Here is a 17560-nt window from a genome sequence, read left to right as displayed (position 1 = left end):
TGTATGCGATCTCCAATATGAACGGAAAACGACCCAAAAGTGTCCCGCATGCGCAAATTGACACGTAATAAGCACATCTACGTAATACGTAAACAAAAAAAAGCGCACTCTTCATGTTTATTTCTTTTTTTTGTTTATTTAATTATCTGGTTAGTGTTAAAGTGTGAGGTCTCGTGTGTTTTTGTTTCTGAACTGAAATGAAAACGTGTAGCCTGGTAACGAGGGTTGACTCCTAAATGTCTCTCTAAATTCTATATAAGTGCACTACGTGTTACTAGGAAGTAATGGATTTTTAAACTCTATATAGTGCACTTGAGCTTCAGTAGGCAGTCATTTGGGATACGGCCGCTGTATTACCAAACTCTTAATTCAGGCTTAATAATTTGCACATATTTATTTCGTCATATTAATAAACTTTTCCTACATTTTTATAAATGTTTATTTAGATTGTTTATAGCCAGCTGAATTCTGCAACTTCTCTCAGCAGTGGCTCAAGGTGCATAAACACCAGTGCAGTTTGCTATGGAGATAAGGCGAGACCTGGCGATGTGGTTTTTGTGGCGGCAGCTAATGAGACCGAAGGTGTCAAATTACTGGAAATTTCCAGAACAATTTTATAATCTTGTAATACAGGATGGTTTAAGTTATAAATCAGTTATAGAAACTGTTTTATTTAATCAGGCTAACAGATCAACATCCAGGTCCCTACCAAATCCACCATTAGCTTGATCAATTCTATAAAAGTCTATTTAAATTCTGAAAACTGTACAAATGTTGTTGTTTTCCACCAAAGAGGCGGGATTAGCCAACGCAGAATAGTGACGTTTGTCTCTTGTTGATGACGTGTAGGTCGCATGAATGCGACCTGTCCGGTCAGACTGCAGTCGCATGTGAAAATATCGGATATGCATCGGATTTAGGACCACATATCCAAGCGGCCTGGGTCGCATGTGAAAAAATCGGATCTGTGTCGTTCAGATTGTCAATAACAAATCGGATACAGGTCGCATATGGGCAAAAAAATCGGATATGGGTCGTTTCGGGGTGCAGTCTGAACGTAGTCTAAGAACCATGGTGTGATTGGTCGCGCCGACATTGAGGACGGCAACCGTGGTGTGATTGGCTGCGCCGACGCCGAGGGTGGGAAATTTGGAAACGTGCACACTCTGAACCGTCTAAAATACAACAATGGAAATATTTTAGTTATAAGAACATGGAGTAAAATAAGTCCATGAATAAATAAACTTAGCGTATGTATAAATTCCTGTCTCTTCTCATTGGCCGGAGTGTGTTTGAGAGACGCGGCGGTTGTGTTCACTTGCCTGCAGCAGCATTGCTGTGTTTTTGACAGCTTTGACGACTTGGACTTGTGCACTGCATAGTGTCAAAACTTAGTTTTTGGGGTGGAGACGGAGGCGGCAACCGATAAGCGGAGTTGTATAACAGGGCAGGACGACTGGCTCACAGATACGCGGAGCTCTGATAAAGCACACCGTGTGCTGTTGCCTGTGCTGCTTTAACCAGGAGCTGCGAGTTCTTCTGTAGGCGTTTATCACATCTGTGTTCTGTCATTCGATTTTGTTATTTTGCCAGAAACATGACCGCATGTGCTCGTGGCCGTGAGCTCAGTGGGTGTGTGTCAAGAAATTTCACCAAGTGATAAAGTCTGGTCTTATCTGAGCAGCGGACAGTAGAAGAAAAGGCTTTTGTTTGTGGCTGGAGTCCAGCCTGAGTCTGGTGTTTAAAGATTAAAGCCAATCAGTCTGGAAGCAGTCAGTATGTTTTAAATAAGGCTCTGCACTAGGGTTGGGCGGTATCCAAATTTTGATACCTTTAAACCGTCTCTGTGTTTTCCCGGGGTATACGGTATTACCGAGAAAAAAATAATATTTTGTTTCGGCCTACTGTGTAACGTGCGCCTATGCCTCAAATGTACTATTTAAAAGCAGCATAGCGAATTGTGTGCATTGTGGTATGGATTAAGCAGCAAAGCGAATTTTGTGCATTGATGAATGGATTAAGAGATATTTCAAAGCATCACGCAACTCTTCCTTCATCCTGAAAATAGCATTCAACTGTCGTTTACACATGTCTGCGTTGAAACGCATTTGCAGCACTATTTCACCTACTCCATCAAAAAAAGTACACGATGAGCAGGATCATACCCTTTCAAGTATGGGAAATAAAAAAAAGAAAAAGAATCAACCAACACCCAAGTCCGTTTCGACTGCGCGATAAACCATATTCTTCAGCGCAAATGAGGCGAACCTAATTCAAATGCGTGATAGCTGCACAAGGCAAAATCATATGGGCCCACGTCATGCCATGGCGGGGAAATTAATAATCAAATGGCCTTACCTTGCTTAAAACGTTGTCTTGATCACATAACTCCTTACAATTATTCCACTTAAATCCATACGGTTTAACACACCCAACAAAGATAGCAAGCGCATTGCTAATTCCCACCAGAAACCTAACAGTTTACGCTACGATGTTTTCTTCCGTTTCTTCAGTAGAGGACATTTCAAACGTTTATTACCCACAACCCAAATGTCATGCGTTATATTATTTTACCTTGTTGTTACTCATGTAACCTACTCAAAACACAACTCATTGGAGAGATCTCGTGGAAGTGGAGTACCCCAGGCTATGGTGTGCCTTAGGGGACATATTAGATTTTTCGTTTGGTTTGAAACCAAAATACTGCCACACTGCCGATGTTGTATTTTTTTTTGCCACTAACTCGTTATCTTGACTTGCCATCTTTCAACCGCGGTCTCAGTCTTTTTTTTTTTTTTTTTTTTTTTTTTTTTTTAAGATAGGACAGTATAGAGAGACAGGAAATGAGCGGGGGAGAGAGAGACGGGATCGGGAAATAACCTCGGGTCGGAATCGAACCCGGGTCCCCGGATTTATGGTACGGTGCCTTAGCCATCTGAGCCATGACACCCCCGGTCTCAGTCTCTTGCGAAGCTTTCTGTCAGACTCCAAAATGTCACGCAGGGTTGCCATGGTAACGACATAAACAACCCTGCACGCGATGAAAACTTCTTTAGGAAATTGATAGAATTAGTGAAAATACGATCACACAGTTATTCGGGATGATCTTCAATTTATTATTTTATATTATGACCTCATGTACTCCATATTTATTTAGATATTATGTATTTTTTTTTAAATGACGGTAATGAGACCGATACCGTTGGTACTTTTGGATACCTCGGGATACCTTCTTACCGTAATACCGCCCAACCCTACTCTGCACATGTGCATCCATCTACCCCAAGAGTATTCAACCAGTTACCCACTAATCTTTTGATGTTATATTTCTTAATAATTGAAATAACCATCGCGAGCTAATGTTAGGGATGTATAGTCACCACTAACTCTAATCCTGAGGCTAATTTACAGATTATATTAGTTAGATATTAGAAATTCCTTAAATGTATTCATTATGATGCTAACTTACCATTAACTTTGCGCTACAGTTAAAAAGGAACTCAAGATCTAAATTAAAAGCAACATCGATTTCTAACCAGTCAGAAACGAGTATTTTTGCGGACTGGGTATCGCATGCAGTTAAAGGTGCAATGGTTGTTGTTATTATCAATAATAATAATATTATTATTGTTGTTCCGTCTTTATACAAATAAACTGGAAGATACGTAGAACATGATACAAAAACAACAGATTAAATTGTGGTCTTAGCAAAAGTTTATGATGTGGCTGGGAAAATCCATTTGGAAAACAGGCTTACGGACTGGAATGCTCGTTTCTGTTTGGATACGCTTCCTGTTAATCATTTTATTGACACTGTCATGGCTTCGTAAACATGACCAGGAATGGGAGATTGAGCTCAAGGAGGGGGAAAAAAATTTAAATGTTGAAGCCACCTAATGCACCTTTCAAGTATTGAGGTGTGCAATAGCCATGCATAAAACAAAACCGCAGAGTCTAATGCTGAGGTGAGAACCGTGCCTGGGGGCTACCGTGGCCATTCTGGCAGATTTCGGAAGTGACCTGTTAATAAGTTTGGGTGGAGTAAATATGCAAATGAAGCCATGGTAGCGACGGAAGACGCCACTAAGGTGGGGTTTACATTAGACCGCATCAGCGGATCATCAGATTAGCGTTTTTAAAACGATTAGTGTGCACACAGCAACACCAATACACGATTCGCGTGCACACAGCAACACCAATACACGGATACGCTCGGCTCCGCAGGCATCCTGCGCTCCAAATCACTCCGCCCTGAACAGCGAGTGCCCTCTGGAGGGTGCGCACTCCGGCCCTGCGCAGCTCACAGAGCGCGCGAGCGGAGCACACGAGCAGTGATTCGGGACTGAGCCGCTGTGTGTGTGAGATCCCAGCGCATATCACTTACCACTTGCAAGTGGAAGGATGGCAAGCCTAAAGACAATCATAACTACACAATGGGCAGTATTTGCATCAGTATTTGCAGTATTTTCATACTTTTATACTCTTTAATGAAAGGTGATACAAGGCGGAAGTCCGCGCCGTTTTTCAGCAGTCGCGTCACATGACCAACGCCAGCGAATCAGGAAGGTGGATGTCACAGTGACGTTGTCCAGTGACGACGCCAGCTAGAGCTCAGCACAGCATATCCGCGTATCTCAATGTTTACACAGCACCGGACCAGACACGATCTGGATTGAATACGTGGACGCTGGCGGATTCCCGTTTCCCGGCGTTTCCAGGCGTTTTAATGTAAACGGACAGTGCATCCGCGAAGAAAACGAGACAGATACGGTCTAATGTAAACTTGGCCTAAAACCAATGGCAGCAAGGACGTATGACCTTAGGGCAATGATGGCAGTATGTAAGGTTTTAACGAGTGCAATACAGCATAGTCACGGCAAGCCCTTACTTTCTGCAGAATGTCGTTCCATGAACATTTTGAGCTTGATTGTTGTGACTAGGGCTGTCCCAAACAATTATTCTTTAAACGATTAATCTAGCGATTATTTTTTCGGTTATTCGACTAATCCAACAACTAATATTTTGCTTAACCTGATGATAATTTTATTGCAATTATTTTCCAGTTAGTTATTTAATATAACAATTTGCCCCATCCAACACACGCGCACGCACACACCTCTGAAATTTTAACATTTCAATATTTATTAAAACATTTCTTAAACACCACATTGAGCATTGTTCTTTAACAAAACACTTTCCAAACTCAAAAAGCAAGACCTTTTGGTGAGATTTTGGATGCGACATTTTTGAGTGCAGCTTTCACTTTCTCTGTGCTGGCCAAATACTACTTCTCTATTAAATCCATGAAGTGATGCCTGGAGGGAAGTGCATACCCTGGGTGAAATGTTTTTATCATGTCACGGAAGCCTTTACCTTCCATGGTGGAGACGGGTCTCGTGTCCTTTACAATCATCTGTAAAATGCTGTCAGTAAGGTCTGCAGCCATCTGTGGATCGCAGGGATTTGAGGTCCTTTTATGAAAAAAATCCCCCCACTGCTTTGTCTGCTCCTAAAAAAGATCAACATAATGCACATGAAGAATGACAATGGCAAATTTGAAACCTGATGTATTATTATTTCTAAACTATTGCTGTGTTGATAATGCCATGCACCTATTCAGAGATATTGGTCCTCAAATTCAATAAGATTTCTATCTCTAGGATTAATTTAATAATCACTGCAATATTTTTTTTACTTAATAAATTGCTTCAGTAGGCCTATAGCTGCTAAAAGATGGAATGATTTCAGAACTAGAGAAACATTATCATCATCACTGGCGAAGGTAGCTCATAGTTAGGGCCTCTGCATGCTCTTGCGACAAGGCTTTCGCAGACGGTTGTAATTTATCGTTGAGCGGGGAGTAATAGGCGTGCGCGATGTTATTCACCGCCACAACGCAAGGGGACGCGAAGTCGCGAAATCACTAGGAGTAGTTGGTGGGTGTGGTTAGTGGAGTGTTTATCCTCCGGTTACTTATAATGACTAGAACTGGAGTCGTATAGATGTACGTACTTCCTCACTTCCTCGATCAACCGCTCTTCGTGCTGCTCCATCTTCGCTCGTGTTTTTAAAAATGGCGGTCGTGAAAACAAACCAAACCGGGAAAGTAGGGAAGCGGAAGTGCGTGTACAGCGGATGTAGAGTGGACCAATCAGAGCCCTCTTGTCTGCGAGGCTTCTGCGGTGGTCACAATTTTTGGGAGGTGCGCGCAGAGCGTCTGCGAAGGGGGGGGCTACGCAGACGCCATCTGCGAGGACTGCGTTGCCAGCATAAATTGGCCTTTAGGCTTACTTCAGTGAGCAAGGAAGCTACATTCTGTGAAAATAGTTGTAAACGATAATTTGACTCACTCACAGAATAAGTAAACAGAAAGAAAACATAAAACGACGTTATTAACGTTAGCTACAGGAGGGGTGCAGAGTTTAGTATGATATAAAAAAATTACACAAATCAATGGATTGACTGTGGTAACGTTTCCAGGCTTGGGTGGAGAAGAGGCGAAGAAAGTAAACAGAACTTACGGAGTTTTGCTGCCATCTTGACTCACTGCGCCAGGGTGTTTCCTCTTCACGTGCTCGTGCATGACTGTCGTGCTAGAATGATATGCCAGATGCACTTCGCAGAGTCTGCAGACGACCCCACTGCTGGTGTCAAGATTAAAATATTCCCCAACTTTGGATGACCGTGTGCGAGACTTTTTTGCCACGTGTTGCTCCACACGCTCCGTTGTACTGCTGGTAGACGCAGCCATGTTGCTCAAGTAGATTACACAGACACAAATTATTCACGTAATCAATTACGTCAACACGTCGTCCCAGCCCTGGCTCTGCGTTTGTATCCGGTTAAACCAAAGACGATCGATAGAAACGGTCCTATTTGAAAGTTCCCGTTTTGTTCTACGAACATTTACCCTGTGTGGTTTTACACAACGTGTCGACACTAAAGTTCCACGTCAAATAATTTTTATAATCGACAACGTCGGATAATCGTCCCAGCCCTAGTTGTGACAGATTGCTACAGTAGCCCACGTAAGTCTCATGTATGCCTCACGAGTGCCTTCACGGTTACGAAGGATGAATTTATCCGGCACTTGACCCACAGCAATTTTCCGCATGAAACTTTCCAGGAATGGAAGCCACACCCTCCTGGGTGTCACGGTAGCTCCCTGGCTCTCACGTATTCCGACAAAAAGGCCTGGAACGTGTGCCAGTTGACACCCCCACCCCCGGAAGGCTCAAAATTTGTCTACGAGCGTCTACCGTGAAGTGATTCCAGCTCTGTGAGACCTTAGTATAACATATAAGCAACTGATTCTCAAAGTGGGGTCCAGGTTTTACAAAGACATCCCTGGTTGCAAAAAGTTTGCGAACGAACGAACCCTTGGTCAAAGCTGCATGAATGTTAATGATTCAGTGAAACAAAAGTACTACACGATTAGTGTACGTGTTTTCTGTTCTATGCTAGTGTTATTAATATTCACGCCCCCCCCCCCCCCCCCCCTTTCTTTCTTTTCAGTTCCTCATTTTATGTGCGGGACTCCGGGAGACCCGTCCACTTCCAACCGTCCACGCTGGACTTTGGCGCTCAGTAAGTGACTGGCATCTTTATAGTGTCATTCTAAATTTAAACAACTTCACTCACACCCACACGGACACAGAGGCTTTATTTTCAGATGCACATTGTACAGTAGAGACGTGTGCCACACCCTGTCCACTGCATGGTGCCATGGTGCACTCTTCTTTTGCGAGTCTGCAATTTTCAGTTTGTGCCTGAAATCATAGTGGAACACTTCTAAAATCCCACAGTAGATGTTACCTTGTGGGATGGAGTGCTCATTAGCATCTGGATCGTGTGGTTTGGGACACATCCACGGTGGCCTGATGACGGTGGTGATGTAATCTGTTTGGTTTGAGATGGGTTACAGTGAGAGGTTTATGGTTCCCCATGTAGGGTTATGTAATGTGTGATCCACTTAGTTTAATCCACTATGTTCAGGTTAGGTGTCATCCCAAATGGGCTTCTATTCACTACATCTGCTTACTACATGAGGTATAACCTAATGACCTTGAAGAACGTCAGATAACCAAGGAATGCCATTTGCAATTGTATTTTAACACCATTTTCTGTGTTTTCACTGAGATCATAAATATTGGCACCCTCACCAACAGACCAAACAGTTTGCTTTGTTAGAGCTTGGGTTTGTCTTTTTTGCTTTATTTGCAGCCTCGTCCCAATCATAAGAAAGTTCACAAGACATTGTCATCTAGATAAAGTTGGCCAAATATATCAAATATTTTCCCACAGCCGAGCAAGGATCATGACTTCCCCTTTGAGCTCGAAAAAGACTGGAATAGAGCAGATTTGTTGGATTTGGAACACAGCCCACATGCTACTGTGGCAGTGTTTCTTTCTTTCTTTATAAACGTCACAATTCATTTCAGTGTGAAAGTGGAGATGGCTGGTTGATTTTTGGGGACGTTGATCAGTGAATCATGTGTGATGTCATGCGCACACACAAGCAAAGTAAAAGGCACTGGCTCATTGCTGGTGTTTATGAAGTCATAATTGAGCGGTCACTAGTTCAGTGTTTCGTTCAGCACACAGAGAGAGAGAGAGAGAGCGAGAGATGGAGTGGAGGAAAAAAGTCTTATACTATCCCTTGCTGGGGCGGCACGGTGGTGTAGTGGTTAGCGCTGTCGCCTCACAGCAAGAAGGTCCGGGTTCGAGCCCCATGGCCGACGAGGGCCTTTCTGTGCGGAGTTTGCATGTTCTCCCCGTGTCCGCGTGGGTTTCCTCCGGGTGCTCCGGTTTCCCCCACAGTCCAAAGGCATGCAGGTTAGGTTAACTGGTGACTCTAAATTGAGCGTAGGTGTGAATGCGAGTGTGAATGGTTGTCTGTGTCTATGTGTCAGCCCTGTGATGACCTGGCGACTTGTCCAGGGTGTACCCCGCCTTTCACCCGTAGTCAGCTGGGATAGGCTCCAGCTTGCCTGCGACCCTGTAGAACAGGATAAAGCGGCTAGAGATGATGAGATGAGATGAGACTATCCCTTGCTGAATTTTATCTTCCCTTTTTCAGCAGACATGTTTCTTTCTGTTTACTACACACACACACGAGACAGTGGTGAGCTTGTGAATTCCTGTTTTTTCGACTTGAGCTGAACACACAGCCCAACACTGCTGAAATGGTCAGTCACACTTAGAACACTGTTGCTAGGCAAACGGACATTATAGACGCCGAGCTTAAACAACCCAGTGACGGAGGCTAACGATTTAACTAGCTAGCACGTAACCATCTAGTCTTATTTATATGGATGAGTCTGGCTTTTTGTGCTTTTGTTCACAAGATTGTAAGAAGCCATGGGTGTAGCCTGGTAATGCATAACGATGATGTATAATTTTTCTGTAGAAATGTGCCAACTAGATTGTCTGAGGTGTGAAACTTGAGGCTCCAGACTTCTCAGACTTGTTACTTTAGTAAACCTGCATTGTACCATCGTCACATCATGAATCAAGACTAACTTGGATCTTATTCTTAAAATGAATGAATGAAAAACTCAAGTGTGTGTGTGTGTGTGTGTGTGTAGGCCTGTAGGTGTCCCGCGAGCTGAGACCATCTATATTCATAACCCGAGTGCGGAGCTGGCGGTCACGCTACAGTCCGTCTTCACGTCCAGCTCACACTTTCATATGCCTGCCTTCCACAGACGGGTGAGTGTGTGTGTCTCTCTCTCTCTCTCTCTCTCTCTCTCTCTCTCTCTCTCTCTCTCTCTCTCTCTCTCTCTCCCCTTTTTTCTGTCTCTGTCTTCTCTCTCTTTCTGTTCTATCATCTCCACTACCCCCAAGCAAGAACCTGGAAGTTCAGTCCAACATCGCTTCCAGAGGTGACCATTTAGCCCTGCCCACTTACAAATATATAAATATGAATGTGTGTAAATATATAAATAATCCTGAGCAATTTTATAGTTTAATTCCAGATTAAAAACACATCAGATCTTGAAGTGCAGAGACACTTCCAACAGCCAATCAGAGCAAGCCTGGTTGTTTAAATGAGCCAACCAAATGAAGTGTGGTTGGAGGCGGGGCTTATGATCAGGTGCTGTCTGTAGAAATGAACTGAAACTACTAGATGCACTGAGTGATTTCTCCTGCTGCCACTTTATCCCTCTGCATTTTCCCCCATTATTATCTGTTAAGTATAATGTGTAAATATTAAGCCTGAAAAACCTATTTCTTAATTATTACTTAATACAGTATGTAGTTATTGAGACACCCCCCCCCCCCAATATGTATAGGTAATCGTATGTGGCCGAGTAAAATTAAGGATTAATTTCACGAGTGATTTCAAAGTTTTTGAAAATTTCAAAACTTTGAAGTCACGAGTGAAATTGATCCTTAATTTTACGAGGAACCATACGATTACTTGTTTATAATATATAGGGCCAAATTCATATTTCGGAAGCCATTCAAGTTCACAACATTTTGTCATTCACGTTTTCTGAACCAATCAGGACGTGAGACTATCTTGCACGTTTGAATCAGTTTCTAAAGCGTCTTTCATCATGACAAGGCGACACGACACGAGGATTTTGAAAGTGGTTTACAAAATTTTATTGGAACTTCTTTACAAAAGCTGATTGCTAAATGCAAGAAAACTGTGTGGTTCGTAGTTTCCCCCATTTTTCTTTCCTCACTTCTGCATAAAACTGCGATAGCACCTTGTCTAACTCACAGCATTCATATGCCACTAGAGAGTCGTTTATTTGTCTTTCTGCAGCCCATTTCTTAAACACGGAAAGCCCCCAATTTTTTATTTTTTTTTGGCATTTTCATTTTTGCTTGCAGCTTTCAATTGGTTTAGCATTTCTTCGTCAAATATATTGAAACACGGCATTGCTGAATCAGCCACTTTGTTGACAAAATTTGCTAATTTTTGTAACCATAACCAAGCAACGAACTAACCAGTAGCATTTCAGAAATACGGCCCCGTGTTAAGGAAAAAAGCCCTCCTTGATTGACCAATCAGAATTGAGTAATTTGGCCCTATGTATTGTAACACCAGTTAAACCAATGGCTTTGTGGCCAGCATGCCAGACTGAAACCTCTGAGTGAACCCTCATCAGTTTCATGAGCAGGAAGGCATCAACAATGAGCTCTGCTACTATCTAATCAGAATTTGTGGACATTATCAACAATTACGAGTTAACTGCCATACAACCTGGACTGTCGGGTGCCTTAAAGATGCTTTAATGAAGCAGGCATTTTTATTTCCCATATATATTGATACTCCCTTTAATATTTAGCTTAAGCACCTCTTACAGTTAAGTTTTTGTCCCATTAGTGTTACGATGGCAGGGTTTTTTGCTACATCTCTATCTTGGGTCTCCGTCCTTACCTGGAAGTTATTTTTTCAGAATAGTCCAGCTACTATAAAAACAAATGTGTACAAATGGGTTTATTCACAGTTGATGACCTTTCAGTCAGATTGTCTGGAAAACACTGACTATTTCTTCCTGAATAATTCATGGGTTTGTTTTCTTCCTCTGTTGTATCCCAGGTGATCCCACCCAGAGGGAAGACATCTTTTAAACTCATTTTCCTCCCAAGAGAGGAGGGCAGTGTAGCAAATTCCTTATTTATTAACACATCAACACATGGGGTAATAACATACCAGGTAAGCTCGGCATCAAATCTGAAACGGCGTTAATGTTAACACTGTCCTGTGTTGCTGTAGATAAGGACATTTTTTAAAAAAAAAAGGTATTTTTTGTTCTTTACGTTATGAGATTTATTTGAAAACGGAGCTCCTAGATTTTTTTGTGTGTACCAATCTGAGAAAATGGTCTACTCAATTTTTTTGTAATTCAACAACATTGTTCAGATTACAGCTCGTCCTTTACATAAAATAATCAGTGACATAATTTTAAACCCAGCCGAGTTTGTGATGTCACTCAATAGACTCCCCAATTTCGGACCGGTCGCATCTGATATGCAAATTTTTTCTGTGAAATGATCAAGCTATCTTGGCAAAAGTAAATGATTCATCCAGTCATCGTAGTTACGGTAACATTATCCACGTTACTGTCCAAGAAGTTAAGAACCAGTGGGAATGCTGTATGTTGAGCAAAGAAAAACCGTAAAAACACGATACAGCGAATGAAAACAAAAATGCATTGAACGCAAGACTGAACACGTAAATAATAAATACATATTTATATATGGTTTTACTCTGATTGGTTCCTGATCTCTTGCACACCCTGTGTTTTTACAGGTTTAGTTGCTGGTTAATCAATAAATCGGTTGAAAATCATTATGCAGATTGACACCTGTGATAATATCAAGCCACTTGTGGTTCGCTAACCAGCTACACAGCCAACCAAAAGTTTTAAATGTGTGGGTTTAATATTATTATTTTTTTAATATTAAACATTTATTACATGCTGTTAGCAATGAAATGAAAAAGGGAAAAAAGTTTCATCAACTTGAGCTAGTTTTTTAGCAGTTAAACAGTTACAATGCTAAAACTATTTTTAAATGTATTACAGTTTTTAGTTTTATGACTTTTGCTCACTAATTCAATAAGGAAAAAATACTTTAAGTCGTCAATCAAATCCCGAACTCTAGGACTGGTTTGTCGTCCGCTCTCGGATTGTAACGTGACTCTTACGTTATTGATATGTTGCGATCAACTTGAACACAAATATCCATTATGTGCAGCAAACTGTGATCCAGATTGGATCTTTCCAGTTACAGCTTGGATTTTTTTTTTTTTTTTCCCTATAAGATAAAATGTTTTAAATATTCATCAGTTCATAAATATATTTTACTGTTATACTTTTGTAGTAGTTTATAGTAGTGTATAAATGTAATAGTAGAGAGACTTGTGTGATAGTTGTAGTAGTTAATAATAAAGTCTTAATTTTTTACAACATATTCAACTTATTCAAAGTTCTTTATTGGGCCTATTTTATGAAGGAATGTGCATGTTTTCATTGTCATGTCAGTTTATTATAATTTCACACTGTCATTATACTCTTCTATTGACACACCTTTATCAGATAACACGATGTATGAATAAATTGTATGGTAATATAGCTGTGTGTGTGTGTGTGTGTGTGTCAGGTTTTCGGCGTAGGTGTAAATGCTGGCTCGGTAAAGGACGTGCCGAAGAAAGACAGCGTTCTCATATTTCCACATATACAAAGCATTAAAGTCACACAAACTCAGGTAGGGTTCATACAAATTTGCCACAACATGATCACGCTCGCTCTCTCTCACACATGCAGATTTTTCTGTTCTTGGATGTTGCGTTGATGAGATTATTCTTGTGACCTTAATTAATGAGATGTGCAAACCTAAACCAAAATCTCACCTTGACCTCTGTAATTGAAAAGCCTCTTTTTTTAAATATGATTCCACTTCCAAAAAAGTTGGGACACTGTGTAAAACAAAAAATGCTATGATTTGCAAATCATGTAAACCCTACATTTCACTGAAAATGGTACAAAGACAGCATATCAGTGTTGAAACTGAGGAATCTTCTTATTTTTAAATTTAGTCCAAGCAACTTGTTTCAAAAAAAGTTGAGACAGGAGCAACAAAAGATCGGAAAAGTTGTGTAATGTTAAAAAAAAAAAAAAAAGGGTTAATTGGTAGAGTGCGAGTGCTGAACTGGTCTGCCTAGTCCAGACCCGTCTCCCATTTTAAACATTTGGCGCATTATGAAGCGCAAAATATGACAAAGGAGACCCTGAACTGATGAGCAGCTAAAATCCTACCGTATGTCGGGCAAGAATGGGACAACGTTCCTCTTTCAAAACTACAGCAGTCGGTCTCCTCAGTTCCCAGAGTGTTGTTAAAAGTAGAGGTGATGCAACACTGGTAAACATGCCCCTGTCCCAACTTTTTTTGAAATGTGTTGACATCAAATTCAAAATGAGCCTATATTTTTCAAAACAAAATGTTTTTCAGTTTCAACATTTGATATATTCTCTTTGTACTATTTTGGAGTTAGAGAATATTGATGGTGACTTTCTGATCGAGCGTTTACAGGTCATGAATTTTGTTTATTCAAAATAAACACAAAAAAAGTTGGGACGGTAAAGCATGTACCACTTTATAATGCTTTGATTCCTTCTCACAGCGCTTCAAAGATATTTAGGGGTGGAAGAAACCAAGCGATGAAGCGTTTCAGGTGTTATTTTGTCCCATTCTTCCTGCAAACAGGTCTTAAGATGTGCAGCAGTACAGGTCGTTGTTGTCGTATTTCTTTTCAAAATTCTCCACACTTTCTCTGTTGGGGACAGAGGGGGGACACCTTCTTCTTCCACAGCCCTGCCTTTGTAATGTGTGCAGAATGTGGTTTGCTTTGCCTTGTTGAAATCTCCCTGGAAAAGATGTCGTCTTGAAGGCAGTATACTGTATGTTGCTCCAAAATCTCGGTGTACTTTTCTGCATTAATGCTGCCATCACAGAAGTTACCTTTGCCAAGGGCACTGATACAACCCCATACCATGACAGACCCTGGCTTTTGGACTTGTTGCTGGTAACAGTCTGGATGGTCTTTTTCGTCTTTGTTCCGAAGCACATGACCTCCATTTTGTACAAAAAAAAAAAAAAGACATCGAATACTGATTTGTCTGACCACAATACACATTTCCACTGTGTGATGGTCCATCCCAGATGCCTCTGAGCCCAGAGAAGTCGGCAGTGCTTCTGGACACAGTTCCTTTTTGCACAGTAAAGTTGTAACTGGTGTTTGTGGATGTAGCTCGGTATTGTGGCTTGACACAGATTTTCCAAAGTAATCCCAAGCCCATGTGGTTATATCAGCTATAGATGGATGATGGTTGTTGTTGCAGTGCCGTCTGAGGGATCAGAGCTCATGGGTGTCCAGCTTAGGCTTGTGCCCTTGCCCTTTATGCACTGAAAATTCTTCCAGATTCCTCGACTTGTTTAATGATGATATGCACCATAGAGGGTGAAATATCCAAATCCTTTCATATCTTTCTTTGAGGAACATTACCGTATTTTCTGGACTATAAGCCGCTACTTTTTTCCTAGGTTTTGAACCATGCGGCTTATACAAAGGTGCGGCTATTCTGTGGATTTTTCTTCCACCGCTAGGGGCGCTCTAACCGGAAGTAGAATCAAAAATAAGATAGACGAAAAATCAATGCAAAGAAGAATTAGCAGATCTTTAGCAGATAGAACACGCACGACAAATTACTAACTGGTAATTATTTTCAAATCCAGCGAAGATGGTTAAAGTGACTTGTGGTTTCAAACACAGGAGAAATGAAGGTAAATAAATACCGGTTATTTTCTCTTGGTTCTGTTCCGTTTTAATCAGCAAAGTTGCTGCCGTGTTAAAAGGCACTGTTCGGAAAGAATCTGTTCAGGTACATACATGTACATTTACAGTACAAAATCGTTCTGTACATGCAGTAAATATCTAATTTTTCAACATAGATATCTGCGGCTTATAGCCCGGTGTGGCTTGTATATATATTTTTTTAAAAATAGAGCGGATGCGGCTTATATACAGGTGCGCTGTATAGTCCAGAAAATACGGTAAATATTTCAATAACTTTCTCACACATTTGTTGACAAATTGTAGATCCTCAGTCCATCTTTGCTCCTCAAAGTCTCAGCCTTTTCTGGATACTGATTTTGTACCAAATCATGATTGCAATTACCTGTTGACACTGCCCGTTTCAAATTACATCATTGTTTAATTGTTTTACCTCATTACTAGCTCTAAATTGCCCCCATCCCAACTGATCTGATTTGGGGTTGTATTTTCTCTTGCACACACCCACATATACATACACACACACACAAACGCGCCTCCCATTCTCACAGCTTAATTTTTAAAAGTAAACATTGGTGTGATGCAGGGTTGCATGTTTCCCTGCACCACAGGAAGCTTGACGCCATTTCAAAATGTCAGTTACTGCCTCTTTCTGTGTGAATCAGATATCTCCACACACACACATACACACAGAGACACACACACACATAGCTGCTGTTGTGGCTTTTTATCTGCCTCTGTTTTGCATGCCAGTATTTGTTTATTAGCCACCAAGAGCATGCCACTGTATTTCACTTGCACGTGATGTAAACTGAATAAGGAATGAAGTGTTGGTAAAAAAAAAAGCTCTGTGATATATCGATATCGTGGTAAATTATGCCACAGTATGTTTTTCAGAGATATCATGGATATTGTGATATCGTTTGACTGCATTTTTTTTTCTTCTTCATTTTTAAAATAATAATTAACACTGGCTTCCAGTCAGTGTCAAATTTTGTCAATGAAAAATTTTACAGCTACAAATATTTACAGTTTACAGCCGGTTCATTAGAATTTTGATCAGAAAACTACGTTACTCCTAACCTGACCATCTTATTTCCGTTAATACAATCCCCACATCTACGAAGGTGAAATGGAATGTTCCATTCCAATATCAGACAATATCATTTAATGCATCGCATTATCTAAAACTTTATCTAAACTCAATAAAATTAGACTTAATTAATCGATGAACTCCTGACTTATGGTTTAACTGTGCAGCCTGATTACCCAGAACTTAGCCCCGCTATCAGGGGGGTAAGTATGATGACGTTAAGTATGGTTCCATCACCCCCAAAAACCACCAGCACATGAAGATACGGTGTACGGCCGGGAATTCCCCTTGCGCAGCTTGGCAAGGATGTACTTTCTTTTTTTGTCTCGTGTTTTTTTTTTTTTTTTGGTGCAGTTTCCCCTCACTAAATAAATAAATAAATATAGTAATCCACCTCATGAAGGTGAGGTGCTGCTCTCGTTCTGTTACTTTTGGATCACAGAAAGACACAAAAGCTTGGACCCTGTGTCGTGTTCTTTCTTTCCGTCTCATTGTTAAAGGAATCAAATGTACACCGTCTCATCTCATTATCTCTAGCTGCTTTATCCTGTTCTACAGGGTCGCAGGCAAGCTGGAGCCTATCCCAGCTGACTACGGGCGAAAGGCGGGGTACACCCTGGACAAGTCGCCAGGTCATCACAGGGCTGACACATAGACACAGACAACCATTCACACTCACATTCACACCTACGCTCAATTTAGAGTCACCAGTTAACCTAACCTGCATGTCTTTGGACTGTGGGGGAAACCGGAGCACCCGGAGGAAACCCACGCGGACACGGGGAGAACATGCAAACTCCGCACAGAAAGGCCCTCGCCGGCCATGGGGCTCAAACCCGGACCTTCTTGCTGTGAGGCGACAGCACTAACCACTACACCACCGAATGTACACAGTGTGAGTTCAAAATCATGGCATCTCGTGAGATTGTTGGTTTATAATTTTTTTTTTCTTTTCTTCACAGGAAAATGCTTTAAATATTACCATCCTGGGGCTGCTTTTGGACTGCAGTCTTCCCAAAGCACTCTATGCTCACCCCCAGGTACCTCACGCACACCATACACACCAGAACTGTTCATCTGTTATCAGCTTAATTTGTAGTCCTCATCCCAATCTACCCATCTCGATGCGCGGTGAATAAATATTACGCAATCGC

At 41.3% G+C, this 17560-nt stretch overlaps 1 protein-coding gene across 2 annotated transcripts in view; it reads left to right on the top strand.

Moving 5' to 3' along the window:
• tmem131l (transmembrane 131 like) overlaps positions 1–17560 on the top strand; it is a 77412-nt gene that overhangs the window by 40389 nt on the left and 19463 nt on the right. For both annotated transcript variants that reach the window (XM_060917109.1, XM_060917108.1), the window contains exons 4-8: positions 7516–7587; positions 9588–9711; positions 11558–11674; positions 13123–13227; positions 17369–17446. In XM_060917109.1, coding sequence (XP_060773092.1) covers positions 7516–7587; positions 9588–9711; positions 11558–11674; positions 13123–13227; positions 17369–17446 — 496 coding nt within the window. The remainder of the gene's footprint in view (positions 1–7515; positions 7588–9587; positions 9712–11557; positions 11675–13122; positions 13228–17368; positions 17447–17560) is intronic.

Source organism: Neoarius graeffei, chromosome 3 (genome assembly GCF_027579695.1).
Source record: "Neoarius graeffei isolate fNeoGra1 chromosome 3, fNeoGra1.pri, whole genome shotgun sequence".
NCBI lineage: Eukaryota > Metazoa > Chordata > Actinopteri > Siluriformes > Ariidae > Neoarius > Neoarius graeffei.
Note: the sequence above shows the minus strand (reverse complement) of the source record. Positions and strands in the feature narration are given on the sequence as shown.